At 33.6% G+C, this 22,936-nt stretch overlaps 1 protein-coding gene and 4 long non-coding RNA genes across 6 annotated transcripts; 1 reads left to right on the forward strand and 4 right to left on the reverse strand.

Moving 5' to 3' along the window:
* Nucleotides 1-22: 22 nt before the first annotated feature.
* On the reverse strand, nucleotides 23-14,099 carry LOC124435630. 2 transcript variants are annotated; one of them, XR_006945105.1, is made up of 3 exons: nucleotides 14,088-14,099; nucleotides 13,409-13,415; nucleotides 10,173-10,237 (listed from the first exon to the last, which is right to left on the reverse strand). It is a non-coding gene; the product is annotated as an uncharacterized LOC124435630 (long non-coding RNA). The 2 variants fall into 2 exon arrangements; XR_006945106.1 differs by lacking the exons at nucleotides 10,173-10,237; nucleotides 13,409-13,415 and adding an exon at nucleotides 23-207.
* Nucleotides 14,100-15,368: 1,269 nt separating this feature from the next.
* Nucleotides 15,369-15,907, forward strand: LOC124435634. The gene is made up of 2 exons (XR_006945110.1): nucleotides 15,369-15,426; nucleotides 15,507-15,907. It is a non-coding gene; the product is annotated as an uncharacterized LOC124435634 (long non-coding RNA).
* Nucleotides 15,908-16,313: 406 nt separating this feature from the next.
* Nucleotides 16,314-16,753, reverse strand: LOC124435614. The gene is made up of 2 exons (XR_006945090.1): nucleotides 16,718-16,753; nucleotides 16,314-16,571 (listed from the first exon to the last, which is right to left on the reverse strand). It is a non-coding gene; the product is annotated as an uncharacterized LOC124435614 (long non-coding RNA).
* A 4,245-nt stretch (nucleotides 16,754-20,998) lies between these two features.
* LOC124435583 lies at nucleotides 20,999-21,775 on the reverse strand. The gene is made up of 2 exons (XM_046985592.1): nucleotides 21,442-21,775; nucleotides 20,999-21,293 (listed from the first exon to the last, which is right to left on the reverse strand). The coding sequence occupies exons 1-2, from the start codon at nucleotides 21,572-21,574 to the stop codon at nucleotides 21,067-21,069; spliced, it is 360 nt and encodes a 119-aa protein (XP_046841548.1). The 5' UTR covers nucleotides 21,575-21,775; the 3' UTR covers nucleotides 20,999-21,066.
* An 8-nt stretch (nucleotides 21,776-21,783) lies between these two features.
* Nucleotides 21,784-22,262, reverse strand: LOC124435629. Its single transcript, XR_006945104.1, has 2 exons — nucleotides 22,201-22,262; nucleotides 21,784-22,133 (listed from the first exon to the last, which is right to left on the reverse strand). It is a non-coding gene; the product is annotated as an uncharacterized LOC124435629 (long non-coding RNA).
* Nucleotides 22,263-22,936: the final 674 nt, after the last annotated feature.

Genomic DNA, 22,936 nt, shown 5'->3' on the forward strand with positions numbered 1-22,936 from the left:
CAATTAAACTTGCCCATTTTACTGCTCTCAGAACACGTCAACTTTCATCACATTCACTAATAATCATGAATTCCAGTTTAATATCAATAAAGAAAATTTAATTTAATTAAAATATCTAGTATAAATGTTGACTTGGCAGAAATTAGTGCAAATGTTATACAGCTTTTAGAATATTATCCAATTATTAGAATATTACAATCACAGTTTCTGCTGAAAACAATTCATACGCTTTAATAGCGTTGCGTGGAGTGTCATGATTTGTACGTCATTCATCTTGTCGCACAGCACAATGTTCAGCCATTTCTTGTTTTCACCGCCGTCGGAAGCTCTAAGTAAGAATGGGGGGGGTCTGAAAATTCAAATATCTTAGAGTCTCGAAATATCCTTCCACTGAAAGTAACCGCACCATTAAATTAGCCACCTTTTTAAAATTGAAATAGCCCGGGCAGTTTATTATTTCGAGACTCTACGGTATGTGACTTTCTCCTAGAAGATTTGGAAAAAAGCTGGGGCTTGTTAAATTTTCACAACAATTTTGAAAATTACTCAAAGGAGGTTGCAGCCTGCCCAAACCACACAGCTTCCGATGGGCCTGGTTTCAGATGCTTTATTCATTCATGTCTTCCTTTTTAGCAGAAATGTGACACAAAAACTACTGATACTTAAACCATTTCTATCATAGTCTGCTATCTTCTTACGCAGTCTTTACACTCTTCATTCTTTCCAGAACTCTTTATCGAATACATTATTCCTTTCTTACGATGACACAGATTACAGTCCAGAATAAGTATTGAGATGAGGACAGTCAAAAGAATGAAGGCAACTAGCATCATTTTAGGTGATGTGATGTAAGCAAATAATCCTTTATTTAGCACGAGGGGTCGACTTTCTGTAGAGAAATTTTATGGAAATAAGATCATGAAACAAATCGTAAAACATGATTATTTTGCAATTTTTCTCAAAAGTTGTGCACATCTATTTACACACACAGTACGCTTTTTGGTTAAATTTTTCAATCATAATTGAAAATTTTTTACCCGGATCACTGCGTTTGCTACTATAAAGTGTACTCTCCTGGACTTTTTTGTTCCAGAGACTGCAAGATATATGTTCTTTAATGACTTCAATCGGCTTTGAACCTTCTAATATTTCTGTTTTGACAATCTTCATTTTCTCTGTTGCTTTGCAACCAGGCAAGCAATGAGTGAATGGGATAAAGAGATAATTTAATAGAATCTTTGTATATTCACTGTGCAGATGAAAACGAGGTTGTGGATGCTTGCAATAGTCATTACATGTTCTCACGTTTGGTGGATTGTATTTTACTTTTGTTGTAAATTCTGTGTCGTAAACTGTAAACACAAAAGGAAAGGCGTTTCAAATTTAGATCTAAGTTTAAATTTTAATTAAATACAGAAGTCCTTACTTTCGTTTGAAGATAGATTCTTATGTTGATCGAAGTTCAAGGCTGTTAAGTTCTTTTCCAGGTAACAAGAAGTGTGATTATATACAACATATTTGTAAAATTTTGTGTAGTTTTTTAAATCAGGAACGACAATCTCGACTTCTGTCAATGTCATAGGTTGGGGCCAACAAACTGCACATTTAGGAAAGTTATCTTTTTTCATGACACATCGTTGAACTTTAACATAATATGGCTCCCTGTCCTTGGGAATGTCAGTGAAGTTTTCATTATAAATTGAGACAACTTCTTGCTTGAGGACTATAATTATAGAAAATCAATATTAATGTTAACTCATTTTCATGATGATTCAAATCATTATTTGTTTTTGTACCTGTTTTATTGTTAGTAGTCTTGTTCTCTGTTCCACTATGCACATTCTTGCTCATGAATACCACACATATTATGCATGTATATATAAAGATGATAAAGACACCTAAAGAAGACAAAGATTGTTTTTCAGAAAATTCATCGTTTAATGCTCATTATTACACACGTGAACTGCTCATTTTATGAAGCATTTATTTTATCGTGAAAAAATACAAGGGATGTTGGGTTATGGTGTATTGTGTTTCAGTAAATCACTCAATTATATTATTAACAAAATAAATTCATTAATCGTAGATTTATGTCATCAAACAAATTTGTCAACACAAATGAAAGTATCTTTAACTGTCTTATTTATAAGAAATTGATTAAATAAGGTTTTTGAAGACTAAATTGATGCATTTTCTCCATCATAAATGAACATGCATTGCTCACCCATTTCTTTTGTTTTTACAACTGATTTCTCTAAGATATCTTGTACAATGTCATGTGTATTGTCTCTCTTAAAATTCACAACTTAGCTTCGCTTTTATAAATAATGAGTTCTGAAAAGTCTTTTTATACTCTCTAATTTAATTACCATTGTTTTATAAACCTCAAAAATTTAAGATTTTAACCACAATTGAGATGGAAAATAGTCTTCAAAGACATCCTATATTTTGATAAGTACTATGATTGTATTTGAACGGAATGTCCTTCATATGTAACCGTTATGTAGGTACTCTCATTTAATTGCTTATTTACTATACAATCAATGTTTATTCATCCCTGAACCATTGAAGATGGCTCATCAAAACTCTGTAATCAACCAGTTTTATATTGAAGTATTTTATGTCGCTATTAAATTATAAACTGGCACTTAAAATCTTAAGATTTCTTACTGTTTAACCATTTTTTGCTTCACTTATTTAAGTTACTGTAAAATTCAAATCATAAAGAAGAATCTGAAAGCGTGGGCCCATAGCATCATTATTTTCTCATTATTCTCTCATATCCTGCACTATGGTCAGGCTGGCCTATCCTTCTCTCAACTTGCTTAAAAAGTTAATATTTACACTGTTAATCATATCCCTCAATTAAACGATCCTACGTCGGCACATTATATTTTGACGTAAACATTACTGAGTTTTCAATTTGTCATGTTTTGTGAGTAATATGAAATGGGAAGAATTTACAGGTAGAATAAATTGTCGAAATGCCTAGTTACATAGCTATTTAGTTGAGATGTAACTGTTGATTTGCTTCTGGCAAATTCCGCGGTAAATTTTTCTTTTCGTTTGTTTTTATATCATCATCATCATGCAGTCAGTCGTAAGCGACGAGGACTGTTCTATGGTTGGATTGAAGCTCTCCAGGCCGGTCTGTTATCAGCCAATTGCTTCCAGGTTGTCACGTTGATGTCTCTCCTCTTTAGATTTCGTTTCATGACATCTTTGAGTCTGAGTCGAGGTCGGCCTTGGTTTCGTTTCCTTCTACTAGTTGGCTGTACAATAGCTGGCGTGGTAAACGAGATCTCCATACGATGGACATGACCAATCCATCTTAAATTCTTTTGAATCAGCATGTCAGCCATGTGTGGCAGGTCAGTCAGACGGAGAATCTTAGCATTTGCGATCTTGTCCCGCCATGATATCTTCAGAATGTCCGCAGTTGTCTCATCATATACGCACTCAGTTTCTTCACTTGAAGCCTGTAGATTGTCCATGCCTCTGCTCCATAAAGGAGTGTTGTCAGCACCACCGCCTGATAGACCTTGGCTTTAACTCTGGTCGAGACAGGCTTATTTTGCCATAGCCGATCGTTTAGTTGACTGAACGCTGCACTCGCCCTTCCCATTCTGTTCCTCAGCTCCTTTTCAATCTTAGCATTGCTGGAGATTGTACTACCCAGGTAGTTGAAGTCTGTGGTCTGGACAAGAGGCTGTCCGTCAATGGTGATTGCACAGGGTTTTGGGGGAGGGAGTAGAAGCTTTACTGGCTGGTAGAGGCACTCAGTCTTTTTGATGTTTATCTTGAGGCTAAACATAGCGGCAGCTTGTGCAAATTTGTCAACCAATGCCTGCATCTCTGCTGCACTGTGAGCAACCAGAGCACAGTCGTTTGCAAAAAGCATATCTCTGACAAGCTGACGTGCTGTGCGTGTCTTAGCTTTGAAGTGTGAGGCGTTGAATAGGTTCCCATCATGTCTAGTCTGGATGTAGATACCTTCCCTTGTGTCCTCGAAGGCAACCTCCAGCATGGCAGCCAGGTAGAATGAGAACAGTGTCGGAGCCAGCACACACCCTTGCTTTACACCTGTTGAGACAGCGAATCCCTCAGAGCAGTCGCTCCCACGAGTGACTTTAGCTTGCATTCCTTCGTGAAACGCTTTCACGAGATTGATAATCTTATCAGTACAGCCAAACTTTTTCAGTACTGCCCACAAGCCGCCTCTAGGGACAGTGTCAAAGGCCTTAGTAAAGTCTATGAAAACTGCATAGAGGGGCATGTTCTGTTCAGTGCATTTCTCCTGAACCTGTCGTAGGCTGAATATCATATCTATGGTACTCAGGCTGGCCTATCCTTCTCTCAACTTGCTTAAAAAGTTAATATTTACACTGTTAATCATATCCCTCAATTAAACGATCCTACGTCGGCACATTATATTTTGACGTAAACATTACTGAGTTTTCAATTTGTCATGTTTTGTGAGTAATATGAAATGGGAAGAATTTACAGGTAGAATAAATTGTCGAAATGCCTAGTTACATAGCTATTTAGTTGAGATGTAACTGTTGATTTGCTTCTGGCAAATTCCGCGGTAAATTTTTCTTTTCGTTTGTTTTTATATAGCTGGGCAACAAAGATGTGTCAAATTCTTTACTAGGCTTTATTTTTAAAATAGGAGGAGCAAACAAGCATTGTAGCGCTTGTTGTAGATTTTGATAATTTTTGTTTGCTATGGGTTATGGTGTGCTACGGTGGCTATATATCCATTTAACTATTTGCGCGTTACAAAATTTTAACGCTACATTTATATCATTGTTTTCATTACTACAGCTAAAAACAATTGGATATGTATTATTTTTTGACAATATTTTATTCTTTGCTCAAAAAATGGACTCCATGACATGTTCGAGAACATAAAATTATTTGATAGCTATATAGAATTGCAAATTAGTTAGTTACTATAAGAAAAAACAACTCGTCTGTTTTTGGAAATAAGTAATAAGCAATTCAGGCAGCTCGTTGCTCTCAAAATATTGCAAAGTCAGCTTTGAACGCAATTCAATTCCAATGATGTTTAAGGGAAATCATATTTCAGAAATCTATTACTGTGTATATAGCCTGTATGGGAAGAGTTTTAAGTGACTGCACAATATTGCAAAGTCAGATTTGAATTGAGGCACTAGCATGAGTTCCAATGACGTTTTAGGGAAATTACATTTTTTTATAAAACAAAGACTTTATTGTGGTCACGAACTTTAATGCTCTCATTAACGTATTTGTCATCTTGAACGACAATATATGTAGTTCTTAAGAACTGTAGAAAACTCGAATGAAGATAGTTATTATTAAGATATGCTCTCATATTCTTCCCGTAATTAGAAAATCATTAATTCAATAACTAATTAGATGACTAATGTTAAGAGATACTTATAATGTTATCAAGACAATATTTTTTATAGTTCCTAGTAGTTTTCCGTTGACGTCAATAAACCATATTTGCTAGCGGAACCCAAAATAATCTTACGTAAATTTTGTATAAATAGAAGCAGTTAAATCATTGTAAAATAGAAGACGTTGAACATTAGATGTAATCGTATAGTTATGTGTAACATTTGTTGGTGTAAGTCAAATTATACTAAATAAGGTACATGGCTACATCACAAAACCTAACAGTTATAAAATTATGGTGATGTCTGCCGAAATGCATCGTGTCATTTTAATTTTATGTAATATCCTCATTTTGGTGTTCAACTGTTCTTTGGAGAACTACTTAATTGTCAATCACCTTGACAAATACGCTAATCAAAGCAATAATTAAAATATTTTTAAATTGAAGACAAAAGGTAGCAAAGCAAAGCATTTGAGCTTTGCAAACGACAAAGTGACAATCTATTAACTGTTAAGCGGTAGCCTAGCCATCTCAAGAGTTGCATTGTCATGCTCTGTAAGTTTTTTAACCCGATATCATTGTTGGTTTCCTAATGGATATTGTTTTGACAGTGAACAAATACCAAAATACGTACATAGCTGTGAAGGACTTTCTGCGGTTAACCGTTATAAACGCGACCCAAAATTTAACGTCAATGTAGTTAATTCTTTTGTGCTATCTTTTTGGTCTTGCTTTGTCAGTTGTTCAGTGTTGATTTATTTACAGCTTATTCAATATATGCAATCAAATACTACATATTAGCATCGTTTTGTAATATGATAATTAGTTATTATACCATCAATGTACGCCAGTGGTAAAATTTCCTTTTCAAAATACATTACTGAAATTATTTTCTGTGGTCTGCTTGATATCCATTGGAATGACTGATTTTGATAAGACATTAAGTAATGCTTGAAAATTACACTTTAACTTTGCTCTTATAAAATCGATGCATGTAAATGTACAATGTACTTGCATTAATCTACTGCGGATTTCTGCCAGTAAGTAATCAATGACCCCGATGATTTTATCAAACAACGTCACGTGCAAGTTCTAGAAAGTCGCGAAAGAGAGTTTGCTTTTTGTACAAATATATTAATACAATGCAAATGAGAAAATTTTGAAAGGCGGGCTGGGTTAAATAGCATCAGCAAAAGTATGCATCATCTTCTTGTTTATGACACAAACATGGCTTTGACTGTCGGTGGGGTATTTTGTTCAATATTCATCGACGACTTCTAGTTACACGATAATTGTTGCTATTGTCTTTTCCGGTGGTTTCTTATGATGACTTGTGAAAAAATGTTTGCATTTCAATAATTGTCATATTTTTTAATATCACATGTTATTTTTAGCTTATAAGTTGGTCTTTACATTTGCAATTTCTGGTATTGTACCAAGTACGATCTTTAAGTAAACTTTTGCAGCGGTAAAATAAAATGAAACTTAAAGTGACCAACAAAAGGCACAGAGCGCTTGCATTGAATGATTCCTTCTCTGCTGCAGTGTCAATTACGCTTTGACTTAGTGACTCCTATCAATCAGCACAGTCAATTTTTTTAGCAATTTCGGGTAATCTTTTGAAAAGATTCACCTATATTTGCTTGTTAGTCTGAAGAAAATTAAATATTTGACATTGTTCAATGAAAACCACACATGGAGAAATAATAAAAAATAACCATAGCATAGCTAATTAGTATCCAATTTGTTTGTGGTTCAACACAGCAAGTTTTTTGTAGTTGTTGACATCATTTTATCAACATGTAATGATCAATTCATTTAAAAAACAATCCATGAATCCTGGAGAAGCCTGATATGATTTTCCCCGTCTACTGTATAAAGCCTCGTGAAATTAACCTCGATTTAGTTTCAATCGTGACTTTATCCAATTTGTCAGCAATGAGCCGCTTGATTAACTGATTTCACTAAAGGAACACATTTACATTTTTTGTTATTAATCCTCATAAATTACAATACGTTTGTCTATTTGGCAAAACAAATCATGTCCTTTATTGCTTATATTAAGCTATATTGTATGCAACATATTGTAAAGTCAAATTTCAGCTTTAGAGATGTTCATTTATCTCTACAAATTTGCATTTTTATACTGGAAAAATACTTCAACTGGGTTTGTCATATTAGGTAGAAATATTATTGTTCATTTGAACGACAATTTTAAAAAAATATTTGAGAAAAACGACGATTTTTTTGAGAGCAAACATGTTTCGACATTATCAGAATGCCATCTTCAGTGCAGAATGATTAGTGTTAAGTAATATGATACATAATATGATATGAGTAAATTAATTACAATGAGTATTAAGTATTAATAACTATAACGTAAGTTCTAAAAATAAGTATTAAGAATTTATAACAAAAGTATTATTATAAAGTAAATATAGTGTTGTAGTGGTGAACTTGGATATTTAAATCGGGATTAGTTTTATTAATGTGTAGAGCTTCTTTGATTTTGAGTGAGAAAGTGGATTGATCAGTGTCGATGATTTTAAAACAGGAAGGTGAGAATTTGTTTTTACATGAAGGAGAGGCTTGAAAATGTTTGTAGATAGTGGAGTTTTTTGTCTGTGTGAGTATGCTCCTTTATCCTGGTAGATAATTGGCGAGAAGTTTCACCAATATAACGGGAATTACATCCCGCACATGAAAATTGATAAACTACCATAGATTTGGAAAGTTCGGACGAAATCACGAACGAAACTGGTTAAATAACTACAGCAACAACAAACCTTTATTTTACCGCAGATACGTTGACGACATTTTTTGTATTTTTCATAACAAAGACGAAGCATTACTCTTTTACGAATACATCAACAAACAACATCAAAGCATAAACTTTACATACGAAACCGAACAAGACAATCAGTTACCCTTTCTTGACATCTTACTAACTAAATCACATGAAAACTGTATGACCTCTACGTACCACAAACCAACTTATACAGGACTACTGACTAACTTTTTTAGTTTCACACCATTAAATTACAAAATTGGACTGATACGAACACTGACCGACAGAGCACGGAAACTCAACAACACAGACATCGGCTTTCAACGTGATTTAAAGAAACTAATATTCACTCTCCAACGTAATTCTTTTCCTTTTCATTTCATCAACAACACTATACAACACTATTTGGACAACAAGAAAAGCACTGACTCATCTAACTCCACAACTAACACTAACGATATACAACAACCTGACAATAAACGTTATTTCAAACTACCTTACATAGGTGATTACTCACGACACACACAACGCAAACTCACACAAATCATTAAACGCTACTGCACTGACATTGACGTTAAACTTATTTTCACATCTTTCAAAATAAAATCTTTATTTTCGTTTAAAGACCCACTTCCCGAACTTTCCAAATCTATGGTAGTTTATCAATTTTCATGTGCGGGATGTAATTCCCGTTATATTGGTGAAACTTCTCGCCAATTATCTACCAGGATAAAGGAGCATACTCACACAGACAAAAACTCCACTATCTACAAACATTTTCAAGCCTCTCCTTCATGTAAAAACAAATTCTCACCTTCCTGTTTTAAAATCATCGACACTGATCAATCCACTTTCTCACTCAAAATCAAAGAAGCTCTACACATTAATAAAACTAATCCCGATTTAAATATCCAAGTTCACCACTACAACACTATATTTACTTTATAATAATACTTTTGTTATAAATTCTTAATACTTATTTTTAGAACTTACGTTATAGTTATTAATACTTAATACTCATTGTAATTAATTTACTCATATCATATTATGTATCATATTACTTAACACTAATCATTCTGCACTGAAGATGGCATTCTGATAATGTCGAAACATGTTTGCTCTCAAAAAAATCGTCGTTTTTCTCAAGTGTTTTTTAAAATTGCTGCTAATTAGAAATTATTTAAAATATATACATGTTTCATATGGTATACCGCTTATATCATCATTTATACTGAAGAGATGAGCATCTTTGTTAGATTATAAATAAAATTTACACTTTCCCACGGTTGAAAGTCTATACTTTTGACCGGATAATGAGGATTCAACAACAACGCTAGATTGTGATGCATGAATTACGAATGTATGATTGTGGCGTGCCAAATGTCCTCATTATGAAGTACAGAAGTATGATTGTTTATATAACAAATTTTCGAAATATTAAAACCCAAACCCATGTTTTCTTTTTTGCTTTCGCTCTCTCCTTCTTCTTAGCACACGCAAAAGAAAATAACACGCTACAAGTCTTCCTCTTCGATTGACTGCCGCCATTTTGAATATATCATATAGTAAGTGTATGGTGACTAGTTCAAATTAGATACGATGCATACGATTAATGGAAACCTGTTCATCGCGATAATCGCTTCTGTCGTTTGATCACCGCAGGGGACTTTTTTCAACAGACAGAAACGACTCTAGCGACAGAAACGATCATATGGAAACCAGGCATATGTGTCCGCTATGTAAATGCGCATACGAAATTAACGTTTATTTACGCAATCTTGGAATAGTTGTAGCTATTCGTCAAAAAACAAACTGCTGAGCCTTTGATAAGCACTTCTCGAAATGAATTTCAGTTTAGCATATTTGAAACGCCATGGTGCGATACTAGGCATTCTTAAAACTAGTTTTATTTGCCATGTTTACTAACAATTTTTCTTAGAAACTTTGTGATAGGTTTTGTGATGTAGCCATCTATCTTCTTTAGTATGATTTTGCTGCCATGGAACTTCACCCACTGGTTTCATGAAATACTCTTTAAATTGATCTCGTACTTCTGAGGCATCCTATAAAAATTTGAGCCTTGTCTCCCAATTGACTTTAAGCCTTGTGCATTCTCCACAGAGGCTCTCCATAAGCCCAATAAAATTTTTCCATTTCTAAAATAAGGGGATAAAGATAATAATTCTCTTGCAAATGAAATCTCTTCTCAAATTTGTCTATGAAGTCAAGAATATTTCACATCAGTTTGAGTTCATCAAAATTGATTCATTAAAATTTTTGAAGTATGGTATTCTTGAAAAAAATTAAGGAATCTAATCATACCTGTCCTCACTGTCCACAAAACCATGGGGTAAATTTTGTCTAGAACATGCTTGTTGTTTTGCCTCCGACTTTATCAGGAAATTATGAAGTGCAACTACATGGTAATCCTCTCAACTTTCACAGGTTTGGCAATAATTTCCCTTCTCAATATTCGAAATCTTGAGGCAGCAATGCCAAATGCATTTCCAACAACTCTTCTGGCCCTGGAAAGGCGATAGATGAAAATTTGCTCATGTTGTGGTAGAAATTTGCCAGGGTAGGGACGCATCAGATTTTTCATCAATGGAAATGTTTCATCACCAACAAAGACAAAGGGAAAAGTACTCATTCTATTACTTATGCAGCATGGTTCAGGAAGTTGAAGAGAATTTGACAGCAACCCAATACCTAATTTAGAATTCTGAAACACACCTCCATCACTATGACGACCATTATCGCCAATGTCAACTAATATGAATGAATAGTCTGCTGCAGCAATAGCCATGAGAATAATGCTATGCCAGTGTTTATAATTATAGTACAAACTCCCTGATCCTGCTGGTGCTTGTATTTTTATGTGCTTGCTATCAATGGCCCCACAACAATTAGGGAAGTTCCAGATTCTTTTGAATTCATCAGCTATTTTTAACCACTCATACGGTGAACTGGGAGCTTTCAAAAATCCTTTTGACAAAAGAGCATTCCAAATTGCCAAACAGGTATTCGAAATAATTTTGTACAGTTGTCACTCCTATTCTATAACTGAAAGACAAACTTCGTGGACTGTCTCCTGATGCTAAATAGCAAAGTGTCAACGCTAATCGTTCTTCTGAACTAATGACATCACGACTTTTATCGCTCTTTTGAATAAGGGAGCCCACAAGGCTATGTAAATAATCGAATTGATCAGGTGACATCCTAAAATTGTGGAAATAACCTTCGTGGTCTCCATCTCGTAATTCCTTCGCTAAAGTGAAAAATTCGCTATGTTGAGATCTCTTTTGGAATATCGGCCTGATCCAAAAACGTTTGCGGTATTGCGGTATTTTTCACGCTGTATTCTTCGACTTCGCAAATAGAGTAAAAGAATTATTTGCTTTCTAGTCAAAGGACTCATTCTTCACTCCTTAAGCGACCGCCATTTTTTTCCTTAGCTCGCTAAAAAACAGTTATCAAACAACGAGTACTCGAAACAGACACGAACAATGGCGAGCTCTCGCAGCGAGCTGCGAGTTGACTCGTGCGATAGGTGGAAATGAGGCTTAACACGACAGCGTCGCATTTAATGCGACGCGTTGAAGATATTCGGTTTATACGTCGCATTTCCGTCGAATAAAATTCAACGCATTAAATTCGACAGATTAAATTCGACGGAAATTCGACGTATAAAACAGGCCTTACACGAACAATAGAAATATCACAGATAACTATTTCGATCACATTTAATGTTCAACGTCAATGTCTATGGTCAACGATCTATTTTACAATGGTTAAACTACTTCTATTTATACAAGATATTTCGTATGGATATATTTGTTTCTTACTAAGTATGGTTAATTTACAATCAACGGAAAGCTATTAGGAACTATAAAAAATATTGTGATTATTGCACATAAGTATCTCTTAAAATAATCATTTAGTTAGTTACACTTGACTTAATTATTTACTAATTACAGGAAGAATATGAGAGCATATTTTAACACTTTGCACTATCCTTGGATGATCGTGACTAAAACACCACACGAGTACATACGAGTACATACCAGTGAACTCGACATTTGAATAACTGGAATGATAACCGAAGCCAAAATTGAAGCCAAAAATATTTGTCGTCATCATTCGTCATTACCCGTCAGGCTCTAGTCTCTCGCATGTTCATTTTAATTTTTTTAAATCATTTGTGCCTTGGTAATGATAGAGTTCGGATCTTGATCAGAGCGTAAAAATAACGAAATTTTTGGAATGAAAAGGTTCACGGAAAGTGAATCAAAGTGATAAATCGAAAAGCAAGGTGAGGTGAACTTAGTCGATCTGCTCTTACGCTGCGGTTTTCCTTTAAAACAAATCAAAGTCTTTAAGGATATTCAATTATTGATATCGAGATGACAACCATTTAGTATTTCAAGCACTATTAAAATCGATGAAAAATACAACCGCTCTGTAAAAAGTAAAAATGGGAGTTATAAACTCAATATTTTTTATGAAACTGGATATTCAAGTTTCTTTTTTCTTCGGAAAAACAGATCTTTAAATCCACTGAATTGACAAAAAAAAGACAAACACTGTCTGACACCGTTCGAAAATTTACCTTCCGATGTAACAAAAATGTTTGCTTGAATATTTTCTCGTCATATTTTCTTATTGTATTGTCTTTTTAGCATACAGTGTAATTTTCAGTTGGCTTTTCCTAGTTTTAAGTTGTAAGTTACAACGAACTCACTGTAGTAAAGTTTCAGCTGTAAAAATAACCTTTGCGAAGAGTTGGCCTCGTGTGTTGTTTGTCGTCATGTTGTTTATATGTTTATGCTTTTGCAATTTGTATTCAAATTTATATTGGCCGTGTATGTTTGGCACTCAGGGGAATGATACTGACGTACAAACCGCGTGAACATTCGACTTTGAAGGACTGGAACTGACGTACAAACCGCGCAAGAGACTAGGACTTTGGCTTCAACTTTTTATCTATAAAATGTATTGTCGTTATCATTCCAGATATATATATATATGGAGTTCACTGGTACATACGAGTAACATACGAGTACATACGAGTAACATACGAGTACATACGAGTGACATACGACTATTTTCTCGTCAACAAATGAGAGACAACACAATTTCTTCAATACATTGATATTTGCGTTTATTTTTCCTTGTATTTGTGTGGACTTTGGAGCAACCTTTCGATGGATTTAAATGCTGAAAAGGTATTTTACTTTCATACTACATTCATTTGTATGTTTTAGTTGAATTTGTTATAGATATTTTGTCGATTCGATTTGCCAGTATTTGAGCGCTTTTTGACACACTTTCACCTAGGAAATACATATTTATGAAAGCGATTAAATAAACAACGTATAAATAAAGCTTTCAAAACGTGCTATATGAAATAAATGTACATTATATATATTTGAATTAAATGAGAGTTGCACTGTGTTACGTATATATATTATATTATGCGTACAATTTCAGCTTACTTTTCATGTTTTCAAAGTTCTAGCTGATATAATTCAGTCTTTTAACGGCAAAATCAGTATCTTAAAGACCAAAATGAATGTATAATCGCTTTCATAAATATGTATTTCCTTGGTGAAAGTGTGTCAAAAAGCGCTCAAATACTGGCAAATCGCATCGACAAAATATCTATAACAAATTCAACTAAAACATACAAATGAATGTAGTATGAAAGTAAAATACCTTTTCAGCATTTAAATCCATCGAAAGGTTGCTCCAAATTCCACACAAATACAAGGAAAAATAAACGCAAATATCAATGTATTGAAGAAATTGTGTTGTCTCTCATTTGTTGACGAGAAAATAGTCGTATGTCACTCGTATGTACTCGTATGTTACTCGTATGTACTTGTATGTTACTCGTATGTACTCGTATGTCACTCCTATGTACTCGTATGTTACTCGTATGTACTCGTATGTACTCGTATGTACTCGTGTGGTGTTTTAGTCACGATAATCCTTGGATACCTAGTTTAATACGTGAAAGCAGGACCCTCTACAGAACAGTAAATTGGGGAGGGGAGGGGGTGGATACTCATGTATTCAGTTGTTCCCGATTGTAACGTTCAAGTGACGGCAATTTGCATTAAAACAAGTATTAATTTTTTTTAATTCACTTTGGCTAGAAAGTGCTTTTCACTATTTTGTTTTTTTCATTCCTAAAATATAATCTCCTGCAATATTAAAACTTCAGCTTATTATCAAATTATAAAGCAACGAAAGGTTTAGTGATTGCTATAACACATGCAAATAATGAATAATACGCGACATAATTAACAATTCTTAACTTGCTTGTGGTTATCATTTGTTGTGATTGGCAAATTAAGATACATTCTAAGTCATTTGTCACTGATCAATTCAGTCAAAATACTGTCTAGCTCTTCAGGAAAATCTCTGAATTGAGACAGTTAAACGACTTTTTCACCTTCAATGCGAGACAGGTCAAGTGAGTTTGACGTTTTATACAACGTTTTAAAAATGCAACAAAGTTAAATTTGTTTGATGATTCGGCGTCATTCTTGTGTGTCATTTATTAATTCATTGAGGGCAGAAACGGTCCATTCCTTTGCTTTATTTTTGAATTGCAAAGAATTTAAAATCGTCCGCCATATTAACATTTTGCACGTGTTATTCTTTGGTAATCAGCATAAAAATTAACATGATTTAGCTACTGATCTATTTATTTAATGACCAACCATTTATATAAAATTTAAATCAACTTCAATGAAACTCAATATAGCTATCTTTTAAACATATAATTAAATAATTTATGAAGGAAAATATGATATTTATATTTCAAAAGAGAAAGGAGAAGATAGTTATGATTCTTATGAAATAATTTTCTGTTGCGCAAAAGCTAACATTTTTTAAGAAGGGCCAGTATTTTCCCATTGGTCCCAGGGCCCTACTCTGGCATCGTGACGCACGCCACTGATACGCTGGACATAAGACGGATTATCGGCTACGTTAATTGCGGTGCAAGTAACAAACGTTTTATCTACAAAAATAACGATTTTCTTGCCACTATATTTGCAAATAAAAAGTTGCTTGTTCCCTAAAACACTTGAATTGATTTGGTCATTATTGCGTTTGGTTCAGTTATTATCCAAGATTTTATCAATTTACTCTTTATACTTAAAGTAGTCTATTCATGCTTGATTTAGTCCACAATCAAAGAAAAGAAAACGCGGTTATATAAACACATTCTCGTGCATGAAAGGTAACCAAAGTTTCAACTGGTTCTTTTGACTTTACTAAATTTACTTTTCTAATCTAATTGGACGTTCTTTGTTATAATAGTCAGCCTAATCCATAAACTTATCACTGAAAAGGAAAGCTCTTGAAATGATGATCTGCCATCTGACTTGATCATTCCTTTGGTCTTAATATTCTGGTTTACGAGGGAAAAAGGCTTTTAAAAACCTTCTTCAGTGGATGCCCACAAGATGAGCAAGATGAGCAAAAAGTTGCTAGAATATGCAACAACAAAACTTGCCCATTTCACTGCTCTCAGAACACGTCAACTTTCATCGCATTCACTAATAATCATGAATTCCAGTTTAATATCAATAAAGAAAATTTAATGTAATTAAAAATATCTAGTATAAATGTGGATTTGGCAGAAATTAGTGCAAATATTATACAGCTTTTAGAATATTATGCAATTATTAGAATATTACGATCACAGTTTCTGCTGAAAACAATTCATACACTTTAATAGCGTTGCGTGGATTGTCATGAGTTGTACGTCATTCATCTTGTCGCACAACACAATGTTCAGCCATTTCTTGTTTTCATCGACGTCGGAAGCTCTAATAAAGAAGGGGGGTCTGAAAATTCAAATATCTTAGAGTCTCGAAATATCATTCCACTGAAAGTAACCGCACCATTAAATTAGCCACCTTTTTAAAATTGAAATAGACCGGGCAGCTTATTATTTCGAGAATCTACGGTATGTGACTTTCTTCTAGAAGATTTGGGGAAAAGCTGGGCTTGTTAAATTTCACAACAATTTTGAAAATTACTGAAAGGGGTTGCAGCCTGCCCAAACCCACAGCTTCCGATGGGCCTGGTTTCAGATGCTTTATTCATTCATGTCTTCCTTTTAGCAGAAATGTGACACAAAAACTACTGATACTTAAACCATTTCTATCATAGTCTGCTGTCTTCTTATGCAGTCTTTACACTCTTCATTCTTTCCACAACTCTTTATCGAATACATTATTCCTTTCTTACGATGACATAGATTACAGTCCAGAACGAGTATTGAGATGAGGACAGTCGAGAGAATGAAGGCAACTAACATCAATTTAGGTGATGTGATGTAAACAAATAACCCTTTATTTAGCACCTGGGGTCGACTTTCTGTAGAGAAATTTTATGGAAATGAGATCATGAAGCAAATCGTAAAACAGGATTATTTTGCAATTTTTCTCAAAAGTTGTGCACATCTAATTACACACAGTACGCTTTTTGGTTAAATTTTTCAATCATAATTGAAAATTTTTTACCTGGATCACTGCGTGTGCTATTAGAAGGTGGACTTTTATAGACTTTTGTATTCCAAAAATTGCACGATAAGTGATTCCTGACAACTTCATATTGGGTTGAACCATCGAGGAATTTTCTTTCGACAATCTTCATTGCCTCATTTGCTTTGCAACCAGGCAAGCATTCATTGAATGGGATAAAGAGAAATTTTAACTCAACCATTCTATATTCACTGTAAAGATTAAAACGAGGTTGTGGATGCTTGCAATAGTCATAACATGTTCTCACGTTTGGTGGATTGTATTTTACTTTTGTTGTAAATTCTGTCTCGTTAACTAAGAAAAACAAAAGGAAAAGCGTTTCAAATTTAGATCTCAGTTTAAATTTCAATTAAATACAGAAGTCCTTACTTTCGTTTGAAGATAGATTCTTGTGTAGATTAAACTTCAAGGCTTTTAAGTTCTTTTCCAGGTAACAAGAAGTGTGATTATATACAACATATTTGTAAAACTTTGTGTAGTTTTTTAAATCAGGAACAACAATCTCGACTTCTGTCAATGTCATAGGTTGGGGCCAACATAATAAACATATAGGAATTTTATCTTTATCGATGACACATCGTTGAACTTTAACATAATATGGCTCCCTGTCCTTGGGAATGTCAGTGAAGTTTTCATTATAAATTGAGACAACTTCTTCCTTCAGGACTGGAACTATAGAAAATGAATATTAACGTTAACTTATTTTCATCATGATTCAAATCATTATTTGTTTTTGTACCTGGTTTATTGTTAGTAGTCTCGTTCTCAGTTTTACTATGCACATTCTTGCTCATGAACACCACACATATTATACATGTATATTTGAATCTGATAAAGACACCTAAAGAAGACAAAGATTGTTTTTCAGAAAATTCATCGTCTAATGCTCATTATTACACACGTGAACTGCTCATTTTATGAAGCATTTATTTTATCGTGAAAAAATACAAGGGATGTTGGGTTATGGTGTATTGTGTTTCAGTAAATCACTCAATGATATTATTAACAAAATAAATTCATTAATCGTAGAATTATGTCATCAAACAAATTTGTCATCACAAATGAAAGTATCTTTAACTTTCTTATAAGATAATGATTAAGTAAGTTTTTGAAGACTAAATTGATGCATTTTCTCCATCATTAATAAACATGCATTGCTCATCCATTTCTTTTGTTTTTACAAGCTGATTTCTCAAAGATATCTTGTACAATGTCTCTCTTATAATTCACAACTTAGCTTCGCTTTTATAAATAATGAGTTCTGAAAAGTCTTTTTATACTCTCTAATTTCAATAGCATGGTTTTATAAACCTCAAAAATTTAAGATTTTAACCACAATTGAGATGGAAAATAGTCTTCAAAGACATCCTATATTTTGATAAGTACTATGAATATATTTGAACGGAATGTCATTCATATGTAATCATTATGTAGGTACTCTCATTTAATTGTTTATTTACTATACAATCAATGGTTACATTTCCAAATATGGAATATTCGATATGAACTTGTCAACTTGAGTTGACAAGTTGTGTACTTGAGTACTGAAGTTGTGAACTAAAGTTGCAAAGTACTGGCAAATGCGAAAGGTCTTTAAGCCATGTAGCCATTTGGCAATAAATCCGTTCAGTAAGCAAGGAAAAGCTTTAGCGATAGAAGTAAGAAATGAAATACTTGAAAGGTGGTTAAATAACCAGCGTTTGACAAACATTTTGAAACAACTAAGTCTACCGTATAAGACTATATCAAATATAATAGATCTATGGGTAGACACTGGTTCTATTGCATCTCGCCAGGGCGAACGTGATGTTCGAACCACGCGTACAAATGACGTTATTGCATACGCTGAATATCTAAAAATTAATAAACCATCTATTTACGCAAAAGAGATTCAGCAACACCTAGAAAATAACAAAGTTTGCCTTCCAGCAAACATACCTAGCAGGTCATCCATTAGTAGAATTTCGAAAAAAGATCTTGGTTACTCTAACAAGATAATAAGTCAAATTCCTCGAGAAACAGAACGGCCGGACGTTATGGAGAAGTTAGAAGCTTTCGTAGCAAATATTTCATTGATTGATTGCAACCGTATGCATTTCTTTGATGAGTCGCCTGTAGTAGTTACGAGTGGCAACAGACGTCAAGGGCACAGTATGCAGGGTACTACTGCATTTAAAACCCAACGATACTCTTCTAGTGCCACATTTACTGTAAATCGCATTATATTACTCATAGAGCGCCAAATTTACGATACTCTTCTAGCGCCACATTTACTGGATATCGCATTATAACACTCTTAGAGGGCTACATTTACGATACTCTTCTGGTGCCACATTTACTGTATATCGCATTATAACACTCTTAGAGGGCCTTCAAACGGATTAGAATTGCAAAAGCTTTTCCTTGCTTACTGAACAGATTCATTGCCAAATGTCCACAGGGCTTAAAGACCTTTCGCGTTTGCTAGTACTTCGCAACTTTAGTTCACAACTTCAGTACAATAAGTAGGTACTCTCATTTAATTGCTTATTTACTATACAATCAATGTTTATTCATCCCTGAACCATTGAAGATGGCTCATCAAAACTCTGTAATCAACCAGTTTTATATTGAAGTATTTTATGTCACTATTAAATTATAAACTGGCACTTAAAATCTTAAGATTTCTTACTCTTTAACCATTTTTTGCTTCACTTAATTAAGTTACTGTAAAATTCAAATCATAAAGAAGAATCTGAAAGCGTGGGCCCATAGCATAATTATTCTCTCATATCATGCACAATGTTCATGCTGGCCTATCCTTCTCCCAACTTGCTTAAAAAGTAAATATGTACATTGTTAATCATATCTCTCAATTAAACGATCCTACGTCGGCACATTATATTTTGACGTAGACATTACTGAATTATCTATTTATCATGTTTTGTGAGTAATATGAAATGGGAAGAATTTACAGGTAGAACGAATTGTCGAAATGCCAAGTTACATAGCTATTTAATTGAGATGTAATTGTTGATTTGCTTCTGGCAAATTCCGCGGTAAATTTTTCTTTTCGTTTGTTTTTATATAGCTGGGCAACAAAGATGTGTCAAATTCTTTACGTGGCTATATTTTTAAAATAGGCGAAGCAAACACGCATTGTAGCGCTTGTTCTAAATTATCAAAATCGCTAGATTAGCGCTAAATTATCAAAATCTAGAACAAGCGCTACAGCGCTTGTTGTAGATTTTGATAATTTTTGTTTGTCATGGGTTATGGTGTACTTTGGTGGCTATATATCCATTTAACTATTTGCGTGTTACAAAATTTTAAAGCTACATTTATATCATTGTTGTCATTACTACAGCTAAAAACGATTGGATATGTATTATTTTTTTGACAATATTGCATTCTTTATTCAAAAAATGAACTCCATGACTTGTTCGAGAACATAAAATTATTTGATAACTATATAGAACTGCAAATTAGTTACTATAAGAAAAAACAACTCGTCTGTTTTTGGAAATAAGTAATAAGTAATTCAAGCAGCTCATTGCTCTCAAAATATTGCAAAGTCAGCTTTGATCATTTGTTTTGCTCTTAATATTCTGGTTTACGAGGAAAAAAGGCTTTTAAAATCCTTCTTCAGTGGATGCCCATAAAATGAGCAAAATGTTGCTAGAATATGCAACAACAAAACTTGCCCATTTAACTGCTCTCAAAACACGTCAACTTTCATCACATTCACTATAATCATGAATTCCAGTTTAATATCACTAAAAGAAAATTTAATGTAATTAAGAATATTTAGTATAATGTTGACTTGGCAGAAATTAGTGCAAATGTTATACAACTTTTAGAATATTATCCAATTATTAGAATATTACGCTCACAGTTTCTGCTGAAAACATTTCATACACTTTAATAGCATTGCGTGGAGTGTCATGATTTGTACGTCATTCATCTTGTCGCACAACACAATGTTCAGTCATTTGTTGTTTTCACCGCCGTTGGAAGCTCTAACTAAGAATGGGGGTCTGAAAATTCAAATATCTTAGAGTCTCGAAATATCCTTACACTGAAAGTAACCGCATCATTAAATTAGCCACCTTTTTAAAATTAAAATAAGCCCGGGCAGCTTATTATTTCGAGATTCGACGGTATGTGACTTTCTCCTAGAAGATTCGGGAAAAGCTGGGCTTGTTAAATTTTCACAACAATTTTGGAAATTACTGAAAGGGGGTTGCAGCCTGCCCAATCCCCACAGCTTCCGATGGGACCTGGTTTCAGATGCTTTATTCATTCATGTCTTCCTTTTTACAGAAATGTGACACAAAAACTACTGATACTTAAACCATTTCTATCATAGTTTGCTGTCTTCTTACGCAGTCTTCACACTCTTTATTCTTTCCACAACTTTTTATAGAATACATTATTCCTTTCTTACGATGACACAGATTACAGTCCAGAATGAGTATTGAGATGAGGACAGTCAAAAGAATGAAGGCAACTAGCATCATTTTAGGTGATGTGATGTAAGCAAATAATCCTTTATTTAGCACGAGGGGTCGACTTTCTGTAGAGAAATTTTATGGAAATAAGATCATGAAACAAATCGTAAAACATGATTATTTTGCAATTTTTCTCAAAAGTTGTGCACATCTAAATACACACACATAACGCTTTTTGGTTAAATTTTTCAATCATAATTGAAAATTTTTTACCTGTATTACTGCGTCTGCTACGATAAGGTGTACTCTCCTGGACTTTTTTGTTCCAGAGATTGCAAGCTTTATGTTCTTTAATGACTTTCAACGGGGTTGAACCCTCTAGGATTTCTGTTTTGACAATTTTCATTTTCTCTGTTGCTTTGCAACCAGGCAAGCATTGAGTGAATGGTATAAAGAGATAATCTAAAGCAATCTTTGTATATTCACTGTGCAGATGAAAACGAGGTTGTGGATGCTTGCAATAGTCATTACATGTTCTCACGTTTGGTGGATTGTATTTTACTTTTGTTGTAAATTCTGTGTCGTAAACTGTAAACACAAAAGGAAAGGCGTTTCAAATTTAGATCTCAGTTTAAATTTCAATTAAATACAGAAGTCCTTACTTTCGTTTGAAGATAGATTCTTGTGTAGATTAAACTTCAGGGCTATTAAGTTCTTTTCCAGGTAACAAGAAGTGTGATTATATACAACATATTTGTAAAACTTTGTGTAGTTTTTTAAATCAGGAACGACAATCTCGACTTCTGTCAATGTCATAGGTTGGGGCCAACAATATGAACATGTAGGAATTTTATCTTTATCGATGATACATCGTTGAACTTTAACATAATATGGCTCTCTGTCCTTGGGAATGTCAGCGAAGTTTTCATTATAAATTGAGACAACTTCTTCCTTGAGGACTGACACTATAGAAAATGAATATTAATGTTAACTTATTTTCATCATGATTCAAATCATTATTTGTTTTTGTACCTGGTTTATTGTTAGTAGTCTCGTTCTCTGTTTTACAATGCACATTCTTGCTCATGAACACCACACATATTATACATGTATATTTGAATCTGATAAAGACACCTAAAGAAGACAAAGATTGTTTTTCAGAAAATTCATCGTTTAATGCTCATTATTGCACACGCTAACTGCTCATTTTATGAAGCATTTATTTTATCGTGAAAAAATACAGGGGATGTTGGGTTATGGTTTATTGTGTTTCAGTAAATCACTCAATTTTATTATTAACAAAATAAATTCATTAATCGTAGAATTATGTCATCAAACAAATTTGTCATCACAAATGAAAGTATCTTTAACTTTCTTATAAGATAATGATTAAGTAAGTTTTTGAAGACTAAATTGATGCATTTTCTCCATCATTAAAAAACATGCATTGCTCACCCATTTGTTCTGTTTTTACAAGCTGATTTCTCAAAGATATCTTGTACAATATCTCTCTTATAATTCATAACTTAGCTTCACTTTTATAAATAATGAGTTCTGAAAAGACTTTTATACTCTCTAATTTCAATAGCATGGTTTTATAAACCTCAAAAATTTAAGATTTTTAACCACAATTGAGATGGAAAAGGGTCTTCAAAGACATCCTATATTTTGATAAGTACTATGAATATATTTGAACGGAATGTCATTCATATGTAACCATTATGTAGGTACTCTCATTTAATTGTTTATTTACTATACAATCAATGGT

This window comes from Xenia sp. Carnegie-2017, unplaced genomic scaffold (assembly GCF_021976095.1).
Source record: "Xenia sp. Carnegie-2017 unplaced genomic scaffold, XeniaSp_v1 HiC_scaffold_14, whole genome shotgun sequence".
In the NCBI taxonomy this organism is placed as follows: Eukaryota; Metazoa; Cnidaria; class Anthozoa; order Malacalcyonacea; family Xeniidae; genus Xenia; species Xenia sp. Carnegie-2017.